At 40.4% G+C, this 16933-nt stretch overlaps 1 protein-coding gene and 1 long non-coding RNA gene across 2 annotated transcripts in view; one reads left to right on the top strand and one right to left on the bottom strand.

Annotated features, from left to right (window-relative positions):
- The window catches only part of LOC116848723 (probable serine/threonine-protein kinase kinX), a 59740-nt gene that overhangs the window by 24500 nt on the left and 18307 nt on the right, over positions 1-16933 (top strand). The window contains exon 3 of the mRNA XM_032825122.1: positions 4158-5168. Coding sequence (XP_032681013.1) covers positions 4158-5168 — 1011 coding nt within the window. The remainder of the gene's footprint in view (positions 1-4157; positions 5169-16933) is intronic.
- The window catches only part of LOC116848724, a 43540-nt gene continuing 29113 nt past the window's right edge, over positions 2507-16933 (bottom strand). Inside the window, exon 3 of the long non-coding RNA XR_004379005.1 lies at positions 2507-6459. This is a non-coding gene — a long non-coding RNA (uncharacterized LOC116848724). The remainder of the gene's footprint in view (positions 6460-16933) is intronic.

Consider the following 16933-nt stretch of genomic DNA (forward strand, 5'->3'; position numbering starts at 1 on the left):
TATATATATATATATATATATATATATATATATATATATATATATATATATATATATATATATATCGGCACTGTTTCGCTCGCCTTACAATTAGACGCGCGGCTTTTCGCGCGTTTCCCACGCGAAATTGTTCTCGCAAGCGCGACTGATTATACGCGGCGTGTCAGCTCGCCGTTTGACAAGGTTCGCCGGCTGATAAGACCGTTTGACACGATAAAAAATGACTCGGCGCGTGCGTTGCGCCTTCATTGATAATCGGCGATGAAGATGCGCCTGGGCGACCTGGGCTGCCTGACCGCCCGTCTGTTTCTGCTGTCAATAATCGGCCGGACGACTTCCCGCCGTTCCGGCGCGACTTTTCGTAACGGCTCGCCCTTAATTAGCGATCTAGCGGAAAAGTTGTCGACTCGTTACACGCTCGAGCGATAATGTTCGGCGGAAGCCGGGCATACCTGCTTATCTAAAGCCGGGGACCGGTTTTCGCGACGTGTGTAGGCAGGCAAAGAGGTTCGATCACACGGGGCGCAAACGTGTGTCGCGGGTGTACGTGCGTGTGCACGTGTGCGTGCACGCGTGTGCGTCGTACATTTTCGAAAGTCCGGACGAAAGCGGTCACGCTCTTTATCAGATCGCTCGAATAATTTCTCTCACCGACACCGGGCGATTCGGACTCGGCGTGCCTTTTTTTGCGCCGTCGGTGAAATTGCTTTTCCTAAGGGGGAGAGAGACACCGACCGTGATAGCGCGCGTCCTTCGAAGTGTACAAGCGGAGAATAAACGAGATAAATTCCGGTGGCGGGAAATTGAATTTAATCGACGCGGGATATTAAATGGTATATTTAGATTTTATTAACGAACAGATCTCTCGCAAACAGCGAGCACGATAAATCATTTCGATTGCCGAGCCGATGTGCGCCAAGTGTACACTGAGGGAAAATACTTGAAAATCTATTTTGCTGGATATGAAGTTTATTTCTGTGAAATAATGTTTATTTCTGCGGGGTAAAGTTTAGTTCTGTGAATAGTCTTTATGGCCCATAAATAAATTTTCATATATTTGTTCTCATTGTACGGTAAACCGGTACGTTTATACACTGAGAGACAAATACTTGAAAGTTTATTCGTAGGATATAAAATTGATTTCTATCAATAAATTTTATATTCCGCAAATAAACTTTCAAGTATCCTTTTTACAGTGTAAGTAAAAAAATTAATTACTAATTAACGATTGACTCGTTAGAAGATTCGTAGAAGAAGGAAGTTAAAAGAGGAAAACGCTAGTCGCTCATTAAAGTTGAATGTTGATCGTATCATCCTTTATCGCGGAGATTTCAAGTTGAAAAGGATAGCGCACTGCGGAAAAAATATTAAAAAATTTATTTGCGGTATATATAGTTCTGTTTCTGTTTCTGTGAAATAAAATTTATTTCTGTGAGGAACTTTATATCCTAATATATAAATAATAAATATATAAATTTTCAAATTCTTTTTAGTATGTTGGTAATAGTACATTGAGTGTGTAAAATGGGGAGAAAGGGGGAAGAGATACCGTCGGAATACCTGAGATAAGTGCAACGACCGTGCATATTCACGCGACGCATCTAATTGATTACACTGGCATTATCAGATTAGCAGTCGTATTTATATTCCATTTAATTTAATTTCGTCAAACACACACACACATACACAAATGTGAATCAATTAGGCCTCTAATAGACCTTATACAGTTCGGTGATTATTTGAGGTCTTGCTACGTTGAAAATCCCTATCACTACGTATTGAGAAAAAATTTTTTGGTATTTGTAACTATAAGCATACAAAAAAATAATTACTCTAAATTATAGTCAAGGAAACAACTTTTTTAGTTAAATTCTATTATATGTTAGTGGTAATAATCTTATATGCATGTTATTATTCTCATTTCACTGTAAAAAATATTATTAGAACCAAAAATAACTATAATTTTAATTAGATCAACCATTTTCTTTTCTGAGTGCAACACGTCACGCGCGCGCGCACACACACACACACACACACACACACACACACACACACACACACACACACACATATGCTTCTCGAAAATTTTTATTTTATCAATCAACCAACATCAATAAGATTTTCTCTTGTTTCCTCATTCTATTCGCGAAGTACGATTCCTCATTGTGGTTTTCAATGTTAAAATATAATATTTCATATTCAATTTGAATTCTGTACCTACATTATTTGTACTATAGTGACCCACTTTTACATATGTTTTAATACTTGCAAATTGTGCGATTTCGAGTTATGGATTGTCTCTGCTCCGATTACTGAATATGTTGCAACACGAATTCTAAATGAGTGAGATTGTAAACAGAATGGAAAGAATGAAAATTTGTGGTGGCAAACTAATGATCACGCTTATTTGTGTCGCGAAATATCGTTGTAATTTCCGACAAATTTTCGACTAAATAAACTTTCGTGATTATCACAATGTCAGACGTAATGATGGTAACTCGACAAACTCCTTTAACGACATTTATTAAACAAATATATTGCATTACATTAATCATTAAGTTCATGTCGTACAATAATGTAAATTTCTTGTCGCATTGTACAATAATATAAATTTCTTGTCACATTATACAATAAAATAAATTTCTCGTTACACATTTTATTCGGCGCGTCTTCCTTCACCTCGTCGCAAACGTACTCGAATTTTGATAAATATTACATGAAAGCAGTGCGCGCGAAACGACGTTTCGGCAGGTTCGTTTGGCAACACGCGGCTGTTTATATATGTGATCGTTTGCGCGTTCGGAGCGATCAACGAGAGCAGCTTGGTCTTTTTTCGATAGCCAGTCGAAACAGTTTTTCTTTAACACCCAACGCCGTTCGATGGTTTCCTACTTCATCGTCATTCGGTTCGTGCGTACTCATAACAGGAGAAATTCATCAGAAACGTAGCAATTAAATATCCTGGTTAAATCAATGCATTGAAAAGAAAGAGTGATAGTTAATAAATGCATTTAGTTAAACGTATTAGTGCGGTCTTTGAATGAGTATTAAATATGGTAATAGTTACTAGTTATAAGTAACTATTTGATGATAATTACAAAATAAGTAATAAAGCAAAATCTTTAATTAATTGATCTAATCAAATGATTTAGTAATTAATATCAAATAATTTAGTAATAATTACCAAATAGTTTGATAATTACCAAACTATTTGGTAAAACTCTGTTTTAAGATATTGCATTAATCTAACAATATTACTAAATAATATAATTTTATTTAGCAAATTGTTTGGTAATACGTATCACATAAAATGTAATAGTTACCATGGCTTGATAGCAGATACGAAGTTTGGTAACAGATATCAAACCTTGCTAAAGTTATTTGCTAATTCTTACCAAATTATTTGATTATATTCATTTATATATTATGTTGAAATTATTTCACCAAAGCATTTAGTAACTATATTATACAGGGTGGATGGACACTACCAAATATTATTTTTCAATGTGTCACCTACGCGTGGCGTTGATTTGCCGATTTGATCGATCACGTGTGTGACGGTAATCGCATAAACGCGTTATAACATATCAGTTTATATCACATTGTTATGTATTGAGTCAGTTGAGAAGAGCTCGTCTCGACTTTTGTGTCAGATTGACTCTGTTTAATGAAACTCAACTATACATTGATTGAAGAAGATAAATGATATAAAGAAGTGCAGCTATTAATCGCAAGTCTTCTTTAATTAATAACTCAAAATTTGTACGCGATTGTTTATGTGCAAAATGTTAATGTTAGAGAACTTTTTGCTTGATCTAATCCACAAGCACATGATGGATATCATGCTTATCAGCAGAGACACGCTATATCATTATTACATGTAAATTACATATCAAATTACAAAATTAGGTCAATAAAAAGGTTCAGTGTGCGCTTTTCGACGAAGAGCAGTGACTGTTGGCTGTTTGGCTGTTATTTATTTTACAAAGATCACATTTTTCGATAAATCTGATACACGAGAAAGAAAAATCTCATCGATGTTTCGTCTCTCGTTCTGTTTCTCTCCACTATGTTACATGTAGCGCATTACGTTATTAATCATTGATTATACATGAGGCCGTGAATTTAATGGGCAAAATGTATGTTTGTTTTTTCAGAGGATGAGCTCAAAAGAATACAAAGACGTTATCGTAACAGGAATTACACACAGACATCCACATACGAGGAAACGCGAGAAAACGTCAGTAAAATATTTGGACGTTGGAAATATTTGAAGAAACATGGCGAGCCGGAGTCACACTTTCCTTGGATACCAAAACCTTTGGTGAAGAAATCTCTCGGGGAAGTGTTCGTGGATGATTTAGAGAGATATTGCGGGAATCTTCTGATACGTGACCGATGCGTTTCGTGCGTGGTGCTCGGACATTGCTCTAAAGAAAACCCGTGTATAAGTGTCCTCCTACAAAATCCTCCTGCAAAAACGGATACGTTGCCCGTAGAAGAGGACGAAGAATCCCGGCCGTCTATGAAAACTCTAGAAATCTGGATGTTCTTCGAAAGTATGCAAAGAAAAGGGTACCGGACAGACATAAATATAGAAGACTTGAACTTACCAGACGAAGAAGCCCAAGATAACGATCAGAAACTGGAGCAACCATCTCAAAAAGTTCATTCGCAATACATGCATGAACAATTGCAACAACTAATTCAGCTGCAGAAGCAACAGTTGGAGTTTGAGCAACAGTTGCAGAAACAGCTTGAGATACAGCACCAACGGGAAAGTGTAACGAGCGAGGACACCCGATTGGAAGCATCAAATAGTTCAGACACAGATTCTAGCAGCGAATCGGAAAGCGATGAGGATTCTGCTGAGGAGTCGACCGACCAACGTGATCAGAACAAGGATCAGCATCCAGTCGCGAGTGTTTTACTAACGCCGCCGGTATCAAACGAGCCTATAGTGAACAACGGACTAAGAGATACTAGTGAGCCGCTCGAAAACACTAAACTATATTACGAAGTTAAAAATCGAGTGAATCAAACATCGTCCTGTGAACAAATAATAACAGGACAAACCACAAACTTTTGCCTGAACGACCACTCCTACTATCAGAACCAACCACCACACAACTTGGAGTGTTTAGGAATACAAACACCTTCCGAGTCTGGTGAGTCATTGAGTACCACTTATCGAATACACTTATATGTATAACAGTAGTGTTTTAATATTGGGCTTTCATCTTTGCTTTGTTCTTCAAATAACGTCTTTAATACTTTATACTAAAACTTTCGTTGTTTCGTCTTCCATCATCATCGTATTTCAGTAGATTGTAGTTCAGTAGTAAAGATAGTAGTAAAATTGTAGTACGGTAGTCATACACGGGTCCTGATGTATTTTACACAGGATTTCTTGTGACAATGTGTCTCACATCTCAAACCTCCTCAGCAATATCGTAGTATCGCGATTATTTAATACGCCACGCCGTTCGAAGTATAGTATATCGTTTAACTTCGAACTCGACGCTCCAGACCGTTGTGCAAATTCTCACGGGAGAACATTGTCCCGCGTATAGATCTATAGTTTATTTACCGCGGGCGGGGAGATGCACACGTGAACCTCTCCACGAGGAGAAGAAGTATTTCCCGTCCCTGTAATGTTCTTAAAATCTGTTTAACTTGTAAATGTGCCGTGCCGGGCATGGTGGGTGAGTCCTCTATGAATTTTCTCCGACGTTATTTCGCAGACTCCAAGGATATTTGCAGTGCATCTCTCCCCCCATTGAAGACGCGTTTCAGCGAAACCGTCTCGCCGTTCTCGCTCAACAGCCATTAAAAGCATGACGTTCCTTCTCAATGGGCTTTTTCGTATGCAGCACGCACGCTCTCATGCACATACGCACTCACGCTTGTGTAGTCCGGCTTCTCTGCTGATAATTTTTACCTCTTTTCTCTCGTTATGCACAACAACAACCGGCCGCGTTCAATGCACAATACGCGCGCGAGATATCGAGCGCACTCGTACGTACTTCGCGAAGAAATAGCACGGACGGTGAAGCTGATTTGCGCCGCATCGTCGTGTATTCCCCTGTCCTGAGTCAATATTGACGGGGAATGTTGCGCGGGGCACGTAAATGTGACTTAATTGCCGACCACCCGACGCTGCTTCTCTCTCAGTGACGCCAGCGTTTGCCGGCCACTGTCACCGTCGCCGTCATCGTCATCATCGGCACCAGTCGATAGGTCGTGTCGATCCGCATCGACTAGCGTTGAGAAGCATCTCGTCGCGCCGTGTCTTCGCGCGCTCGGCCGCAACTGTGTCGAGGCTAAGAAAAGTCATCCGTCGACTCGCGAATCGCAGATCTCCCGCTGAGACGCCGCTCATCTCCGCCACGTATATCGCGCGATTTCGCGCGCATCTTCTGTGTTCTTTCCCTCTCATTCCGTCCGTGGCATTTGTATCTAAAGACGAAAACAAAAAGAATTTCCAACATTAGATATGTGTCGGGGCATTGGTACTTTTACCTTACTGAGTTTGTGCAAAAGGGGCGTGTCATTGTTCCCTTAGAATCTCGTGAAGTTTAGGTATTAGTAGGAAAATAGAAAGTCCTCCATCATTAAATATCCGATATCTAGACTCGATGTCTTGACCGGCTCATTGTCCATGCTGTTTCGCAAGGCACGTGTGCGCCGTCTAACTATAGTAATTCTCTGCGAAGAGGTACGGCGCGACTCACGTAGCTCGAATAAGCCGCGCGCAATGATAGATGCTTTTTTTAAATTGCCTCAAGAAGCGGAGATATACGGGCAACGAGCTGCACGCGCACCGCGAAAAAGACCAAGGTGACGTATTTATAGCCGGGTCGCGGAAGGCTTTCCCACTGTCTCTGCCCGCGACGGCCCTCAAATTCGATGGCGTGTCGTTTTTCGCGCATCGGAATTACAGGCGAGAACAAAGCGAGTCGAGGAAAGAAAGAAGGAAAATGACGTCTATTCAAGAATTCAATCAAGCATGCCTCGTGAGTTACCTCGTCGGGCATAACACGGAAACAAAACTCGCGGCTGCGATTTCCTCCAATCGGAGGGATAAACATCATTAAGTCATCACGTCTGAAATTATCGTTGCAAAACAATTTCGCAATCGTCATTTTGGAAACATTCACGCATTTAGAGACTTACTCCACGCCCATTCGCGAAACACTTGACGTTATCAATATCAAATTGCGAGCCACTGTTTACGGGCTTGCCCGAGCGCGCGATGTCGACATGTGGTGCAACGTGTATTCTCAGGCGGCGAATATGCGCGGGCTCCTCCACGTCGCTGAATTCCCGCGATTGCAGACGCGCTGACATTCCTCAGTGAATTAACCGCGAAGGTATGACTCGATTTTCCGCGAACCCCGGCGAATAATCGATGGTTTGTTTTGATCGACGAGAATCGCGGACGCGGAAGCGCGTATCGCCAATCAACCCTCTATTGCTCTCGTATAAGACGAACGCTCAGTAGAAATTTTATTTTCTAAATATATAATTTCCTAATTATAATCATTTTTAATCTTGAAGATGGCTTAATAGTTGACTTTGAAACTTGCCTTTGATTTTCAATTTTTCAAATTATATTTCTATAATTGTTTTCTTAACTTCGTTTGTATAATTTTAGTTAATAGATATTAGTCCTCCATTGCCCTCGTATGAGGCGAACGCTCAATTGACATTTTATTTTCTAATTATCATAATTAATTATCATAATAATCATAATTTTCTAAATATAATTATTTTTAACTTTTAACATGGCTTAATGGTTGGCTTTGGAACTTTTTGTCTTTTCATTATAACCTTTTAGATTATATTTCAATTTTCTTAATTTCGTTAACTTAATTTTTGTTAATGGACTGTGAAAGTATTGACGCGCGCTCATAACGAGGTCAAATGCATAAAATTGAAGTGACTTGCGCTGTTATCAAATTTGAACTTTACTCTGATAGATCGATAATATAAACCAATGTTTTGCTACATCTACTTGTTTTTATGAAGCTGTATTAATGCAGTAATAATTCAATTTTCATTTAATATATATATTTAATTATTATATGCAATTATTTAATTACTAATAGATTAATAAAATTTAATTAATAATATTTTTTTCGACCATACGAAAGCACTAACGTTCGTCAGCTGAACAAAAAATGCAGGGTTAATATCACGATCACGGCGTTTTACGTATGTTGCCTTCGACTGTGAGATGATTTGAACACTTTTCTTCAAACGCAATCAGGAAAGCAATCAAATGATACGTTACATATACGGCGTAACGTTATTAATTCTCGATTACATATGAGAGTGTAATTGATGAATTACATGAATTCGACGGGCAAAATGTATCTTTGCTTTTTTTCTTTGCAAAATTCTACACGTAAATGTTTCTGGAATGACTTACGAAATAGAAGTAATGATAATTTCAAACTTGATGATTCAATCTGCGTTCCTCCGAGCGAGTATCGTTTATCTCGCGAAAGAGGAAAATCGTGCCCGCCAGTTACCTGTTTCCGTGTTTCCGACGAGGTCTCTCACGAGATGCATGCTCGTTCGAATTCCACAAGGACGGACGTCATCTTCCTCCTCCTCTCCTCGACTCGCTCCTTTTCACTCTCGCTTTAGTCCTGATGCGCGAAAAATCACTCGACACGCCTCTCGTCCGTTTGTTCGCAGCGCGATATTTACTTCCACCAGTTAATATAATCTCGGTACATCCCCGGTTCTCTTGTTGTAACGAATCACCCCGTCGAGTCGTGCCGAGGTCCTTTACTTTTGGCGCGCGATAGAGGCGCGAGAACGCGGTGCAAGGGTCAAGACGCCGGCGGATGCCTGGCATAACGCGCCGCAGTATGCACGTCTGGCCTTTGATGAGAGATCGATCACCACGGACGTTCCTTTTAGCTCCGCACTTTCTCTATCTCTCCTTTTGTCTCTCCTGCCTTGAAAGCGTGTCGCGTGAGAGCGGCACGGGGTAGTGTCTGCCCGCAGGTGCTTCAAGCCGCTCTCGCTGAGGGAGCCGCGAGAGTATTTGAGGGATCGGTCGTGTGATACGTGGGTAGCGGTGATAGTGGATAGTGAATTCTCTCGCTGCGGATCTGTTTATCGTTCCGCAGCTTCCTCCAGAGAAATACGCGTTCGGAACTCCGAAAATAACACGTGCGCAGCTGGTCTTGAAAACTCGTTTTATTTAAAGGTGCAATACAGTCGGCAGGGCGCGAGATACAAACGGGATATTTAAATATTTAAGACCCGACACGCATTGATGTCGCGCGGTATGACTCGATTTGCCGATTTAATACATTCGTTTCAATCTCCCGACGGAATTGTTGAGCGTCATTTCGCGATCAATTCTCTTTTGATTAATTTCCCGATTTTCATCGCGAATCAACTGCGATATACCTGCGTTCCTATGAATCCTTTGCGTTAAATGGGTGTTGGCCAAAATTTTTCGTTGTTATTTAGAGATTAACGTTCCATTTCGTATTAAATTGTATTATTTCGTCCTCCATGAAAACTATCGATGTAAACATTTCTTTGCATTATTATATTCCACAAACTATAAAGCACATTTACAATTTTTTAAAATTACGACTGGTTCTTTTGCATTGGATTTTAATAAGCGAGAATGAAAACGACCAGTATGACAAATTAAAAGATGTGTGACCAAAACATGCATACTATATGAGGATTAAGTTTGTAAACTATCAGACTAACGTAGATTTATATTTAAAATAACGTTCTCGCAAAAGGTTAAAGGACTCAGAAGATTAAAGAATAGGCTTAGCGCTAGAGACGTCGAGTACCACGCGGCTCCCAGATAATGTCGCCTGCGTCGGACGTTGCAATACATTGCGACAATGCGAACGGCTCAAATAACGGTCATTGTGTAGATCTCGAGAAGTACGAAGCGCCGAATGCGTTTCACAAATGGCAAGACAGTGGGACGTACGAATTGCCGGTTCCTTCAAAGTGCCGCGCTTCCCTCCGAGTCGCTCTCTTTAATGGACCCACCGTGGTCCAATGGGCCCTGACCAAGACGACGACACAACGCCGGTCGCCCGTGCGACCGGACACGACGCGAATCCGACCTTGATGTTGCCCGATCGTAATTGGTAATTGGTCGATTCACCGACGCACGCGAGTCGCCGGTTTTAAACAACGTCGGTTGACCGGGTCAATGAAACACAGGTAATTGCCCGTTCCATTTTCTTGTCAAAAAGAAAATTACATATTGTCCTACTGACACATTGCTAAGGAGAGTGAGAGAGAGAACTTTGTCTACCGACACTTGCATGTAGCATAAATATCTATTGTAGTAATTAAAAGTAGTGTAGTACTTCACAGTATCGTTCTCAATGCTTTAGTCTGCATGTTGTGAGAGTAATATTCTTATGTTTTTTTGAGAGAGTAATATTCTTATGTTTTGTGTTGTGTTGTTTTTGTGAGAGTAATATTCTTATGTTTTTTTCGTTCTGTGATATGTTTTTTCATCTTATGACTTGGTTTTAAGATGAAGAAAATGTAGAGAGAGAAAAAGGATGTGATATATATATATATATATATATATATATATATATATATATATAGAGAGAGAGAGAGAGAGAGAGAGAGAGAGAGAGAGAGACGAAAAAAAGGGAGGGAAAGAGAAAGAGAATCACGTAGCAGTCTGCGCCAGTGCTAACCAAGCGGGATGACTTTCGGTAAGGATAAATCAATCGCTCTCTTATCGAGATTTGATTCACTTTCATATGAGGATGAAAGTGCGACTGTTGGTTGAGATTAGGCTCCTAGATAAACAATCGTCTTCGACTCTTACGAAATCTCTTCGATTAGAACATCACATTTTTCGCTCGTTTTCTGTTCTATAATCGAAATGTCACGATTGTTTTGTATCTTCGTAAGACGCCTCCAGCGTCACATTGATGAGCCCCTTTTCACTGGAGAAGTTTTCGCATTAGTCGTACGATGTCCAATATTTGGTATTTGTTACTCGCAACTGAAATTGCTAGTATTCGATGGCAGTAAAATTACTTCTACACCCTGTAGAAGTAGTTTTACTGCCATCGAATACTAGCAATTTCAGTTGCGAGTAACAAATACCAAATATTGGACATCGTATGACTAATGAGAATTGGAAATAAAAGCATCTTTTTAGGGTTGCATTCCAAAATTTCTTTTTGAGGAAAATTTTACTCAATACCTATAGTTCACGTCACATATACTATAGAGTATCGAGTAAAATTTTCTCAAAAAGAATGTCATGAAATACAACTCAAGATATTAATGCGGATTGTCACTCTCGTTTCCGAAATAAGATTATAGTAAATTTTTTGATTTCAACGGAAATCGCAATTTGCGGCATGGCCATGGCTTCAGTCATTTCGCATAGGGCCGATTGTTCCTTTAGGTAAGCTACCTGATGGTTAAATCATATGTCTGTCTTCGTTTTTTCTTCCAATTAGACAGAGATGGACACGATTTAACTGTTAGGCAGCTTACCTCGGCCTTTAGGGTCTACACCCTGTAGAAGTAGTTTTACTTTATAGCTTGATTTTATAATTTCTTATGAGGGTGTAGAACGGATTGAGGTAAAACAAAACACAACATCGTTTTACCACATTCGCAATAATTATCGAGATATTTAATTAAAAAAGATTTGTAAATGATTACGCTCGATATGATATATGAGTTGTGATGACGTTTGCTGTCATGTGCTACACTAAATCGAACTGAACAAAAACGCCCTCTACCATTTTGCAAATGGCGCTGCATAGATTTTTAGTTATCAATTAAAAAAGATTGATGCATATTATCGCACAAAATCATGCAAATAATCGTGCAACAGTTTTCTTTAATTAATAATTAAAAATCCACGTTATTTGTAAAATGATAAACGATTTTTTGGTATTTTGCGTGATTATTTATAAATCTTCTATAATTAATATCTCGATCATTATTGCGATTTTCATAAAATGATAGACATTTTTGTTGATCTCAATTCACTCTGCACCCTTATGAGAGATTATAAAATCAAGTTTAAATATCCTGTAAAAGTATCAGTACACTATGGTGGTGTAGTCCTCAAACATTCCTCGTTGTGACTTTCAAATGCTTCTAACTTATTAAAAAAGTGGTTATGGACGTTGATGGAATGACTTCGGCATAGTGACAACGTATTATTTTATGATTTGTTTTAACAAACCAAGTTTTTTAGGCCCACTTTCTTTAACGATTTGACGTAACCAGAACCAGTGGTTTAAATACTCGAAAGCAAACACGAGGTCAGTTTGTTTATTTTGTTTATCGGGATACTACTATATACATGTATAGTAAATGTAGTCCCGTGTGCCTATGTATAACCAACATCTGTGTACCACAGATATACGAACGAGGCGCCATATATCTGGAATTTAGCATATTGACAACGTATTATTTTATGATTTGTTCTAAATAACCAAGTTTTTTAGGTCGCAAGTCGTTATCAAATCTATTCAAACCCGGTGGTTTAAATACTCGCAAGCAAACACGAGATCAGTTTATGTTCATTTTTTTTTATCGCGACACTACTATATACATGTATAGTAAATGTAGGTCCCGTGTATCTATGTATAACCAACATCTGTGTATTACAGATATACGAACGAAGCCATATATCTGGAATTCAGCATATTGACAACGTATTATTTTATGATTTGTTCTAAATAACCAAGTTTTTTTAGGTCGTAAGTCGTTGTCAAATCTATCCGAAGTTCAACCCGGACCCAGTAATTTGAGACGTAGTCCTAGACTACAAAAAAAAAGATTTGTTTATATTCATCTTTTCCATTGCGACTATATATATGTATAGTAAGAGTCGGTTGTTCCGACTTCTTGGTAAGTTAACTGATAGTTAAATCATATGTGTCTGTCTTTTCCTTCAATTTAGACAAAGATAAATATATGATTTAACTATCAGTTAATTTATTAAGAAGTTACAACAACCGACCCTAAAGGCCGAGGTAAGCTGCCTAACAGTTAAATCGTGTCCATCTCTGTCTAATTGGAAGAAAAACGACAGACATATGATTTAACCATCGGGTAGCTTACCTAAAGGAACAATCGGCGCTATGCGAAATGACTGAAGTCATGGCCATGCCATAAATTGCGATTTCCGTTGAAATCGAAAAATTTACTATAATCTTATTTTGGAAACGAGAATGACAATCCGCATTAATATCTTGAGTTGCATTCCATGACATTCTTTTTGAGAAAATTTTACTCGATACTTTATAGTATATGTAACGTGAACTATAGGTATTGAGTAAAATTTTCCTCAAAAAGAAATTTTGGAATGCAACCCTAAAAAGATGCCTTTATTTCCAATTCTCATTCTAACTGTTCGGAACCGACGTTAAACTGTAGGTTCCGGTGAAGGTATATATCTATATACAACCAATGTGTACATTAAAGATACGTGAATGAAGTCAAGTCGTCTGAAATTAGGCGACGGGACTACATGGTTACACAGCACACAGCACACAGCACACAGCACACTTCTTCGAACCAAATGTTTGATTATACTATTACACGATCATTTTTTGTTGCAGTGATACATGATTTTACGCATGCTTATATACAAGAAAGTTACTGTAGAACATGTAATATCTTTATTATGCGAAATTTGAAATTGTTATTCATATTCTTTATATACGTGCCGTGCGAGATTCGTCTTTCATAAAAATTTCATCGTGTCTCCTTACGTGTGATCTACAAAGCATGCGCGGTCCATCGCGCGGGAACCCCGAAGGTCGCTCGATGCCAACTGACGTCAAGCGATAGCCGGCCGGCCGGTTGCTTCGCTCCGTCGATCGCCGCTTGCGGTCAGGCGTGGGACCTCGCCGCGGCGGTTTAAATGGTCGACGGAATGCGGTTAAGCCTTTTTGCTATTCGCGCGGCAGTCGTACATCGAGCGGCGGGGATATTCACTGCCGTAGCACTCGTACATGACGCCCCCATGGCATCCTCTTACTATTGGTTTTCTTCAAAATTAAGATTCAGAACTATAGGTATATATATTTATATATAGGTTAAGAATGCACGATATATAAGCTATCATAGACTCAGAATTCATATGCATCACGATATATGATCTATCATAGATTAAGAATTCACAGAAATGACTGAATTGTGTGCCACGTTCTGTGGCATATGACTTCTTAATTACTCGTGAGTCTTCTTTGCCGATATTGATTATTATTGTATTGTGAGTTCGGGGACTCTCTGAACGATCTCTCTCGTGTTCTTAAAATCTGATCGATTGTTGCAAAGAGTCGACTATCACTTTAAGTTACATTTATGAAACGTTGATAGACGTCCAGTTTGCTGGAAAGCTGTATCGTTCGTATTCTGAGACACATCGATTAGAGCGGAGCCATCGTACTTTTGAGACAGTGAACCATGATTCCATCTAATCGGATCATCAGTGATATGAAGTGTCGCTTTCCCTTCATGAAATCAAAAGTATTATGCGTTTTGCTGTACTCTTTGCAACACGGTGGTCACTTTTCGTGAACATTTGAGAAACGTTCTTTGTTAATGAATTAAGGATCTGTTATTCAACAAGGGAAAAATTTGAATCGTGATTATTGATGTAAAGTAAATTATGAATTTTAGAAAGTAAATGACTTTTTCTTACATATGTAGTCGTTTTTTTCTTCTTTTTTTTATATTTTTATATTTTTTAATTTTTTTATATTTTGGAATGTCATTACGTTTTGCGTAAATTCACGTCGAGAAAAATACAATTGAATACTCATGATACTTTTTTTCGTGAGAAATCAATTGTATCGGAATAATCCACAAAGAAACGTTCAAATAGTGACAGAGTGAATGAAAATAGTGAATGAATGAAATGCGAAGCATTGCAAGGGATTAGCGAAAGATCGAAAGACTTGGTGACAGGTGTATCAGCCGATTTGCATGATCTCTTTTTGTATGATTCCTTTCAACACAGAGAGCCCGCTTTCGTGGAGCGGAAATAGCGAGCGGCGCCGGGCTGCGTCTTAGCGCCGTTAATTACGCAAGAGACCTTGCGCGACGTGCGCGATTATATCGTAATAATAGTGACGATAGAGCGAATAGAGCGGGTAAAGCGGGATAGGGGCAGGGGGCCTGGCTTTGCATCTAGCGGGGGAGTAGGAAATTCCCTGGCGCGCGCGCGCTGGCGCAGACAGGACGATCGTGGAATTCCTCGAACTCCTCGGGCCGGACCGCCTCGATCTCGCGTCTCGCAAGATTAATCACCAGGTGAGGACCGGGCCGGCAAAGCGAGCGGCAAAAAACGAGTGCACTTTGTTCGCCGTATCGAGATCGCATCTCGGAATCCGTGATTAACGTCGGCCGGCGGATCGGTTTTCAGCGGCGTCGGCGAGGGCTTTTCGCTGCTTCCTAAAGCGATGTCTACAGTGAGAACTTAAGCCACAAGACTTAGGGCCATCGCACACAAAATGACACAGCTGCATATGCATAGCACAAAACCATTTCGACCAATGAGCATCCAGGATAAAGTTGCCGCATTGATTTGATGAGCAGAACATGCTCGTTGGTCGAGACGGTCTTATGTCATGCACATTCAGCTATATTATGTGCGCGACGATCCTTGAAGCCGTGAGCCTAAAGCCGTGAGAAATTGACTGATCACAGTCAATTATTTTTCTCATATTTGACTGTGATTGATCTCTCCATTTCTTACGGTTTAAGGCTCAAAGCTTATATGCACTTCCTATACTTTAGTTGTGTAACAGCATAAACTTTTCGTCTCTGTGAATTCGAAAAAACAGCATTAAGCATTATTAAGCATTTCCAATATTAAATGATATCGAATACACGTGAATATTTAAGAATGGCAACAAAGTTAATCACGAGCGTTGATATCGTTACGAGAAAGCTTGAGAAGATGACAAAATCTTATGGCTTAAGTTCTCATTGTAGGTACTACTTAAGCGCCCGCGCGTGTTTCGAGACTGCGGTCTGTTCGATTTCGCGCAGCTTCGATAGATCGCGTAAAAACGTCCCGTCGAGCCGCGCGTCGCACTCTTTTGCACGATCGTATCGCGCGGCGCGAATAGTTACGCGTTGATTTATGAACGGAGAGCAGCTGCCTTCCGCTGTGCGCGTGATCTCGTGAATTGAAACGACATGGGGAATTATATGGAATTATAAATGGAAATTTCAAATTGAATTGCAATCAACGTCGGCCCAGTGGCAATTCGAACTCCATGACTCGCGCTTTGATCCGCGCCACTTTTAATTACACGCTCTCGCATTCGCTCGCTCGTTTGCTTGCTCACTTGCTTGCTCGATCTCGTGCCGTTAACGAGTAATTCTGCGCTCGCCCACGACGGGATCGCGGCGACTTGGCACGATCCTGCCGTCGGTGGACGTTTTTCACCGAAGACGCCGGCTCGTCTTACGTCTCGAGCTGCCTTTCGAGGTATTCGCACGCAACTCCACCCAGGTTCTCTCTTTCGCTGTCGATGGTACAGGCCGCGCGCGCGCGCACGCGGTTCCGTTCCTCATGCAAATTCCACGCTCAAAGCTTCCAGGAAAGTCGCGCCTTGGAACGCGCTATTCGCGCGCGTCGCATCTCAAATCGGGATTCGCGAGGGATCGCGCCACGAATTCAAACGCGCGCTGCGGTCACGTGCGTGCATGCGTGCGTGCTGCTATGCGCGTCTGAAAATTCGTTTCGATTTCGGAGAAGCGCGATGAAACGCGAACACTTTTCCGCCCTGCGTCATCGCGAATGGAGAACGCGTCCCGCGCTGAAGACAGAATTGCACAATTCTCACCCGGAAAACCTCGTCGTCTTTTCCTCCTCCGCGCAATTTCGTCTTCCTCTCCCTCCCCCCCCCCCCCCCCC

Source organism: Odontomachus brunneus, unplaced genomic scaffold (assembly GCF_010583005.1).
Source record: "Odontomachus brunneus isolate Ranch 3 - 2012 unplaced genomic scaffold, Obru_v1 Obru_scaffold_099, whole genome shotgun sequence".
NCBI lineage: Eukaryota > Metazoa > Arthropoda > Insecta > Hymenoptera > Formicidae > Odontomachus > Odontomachus brunneus.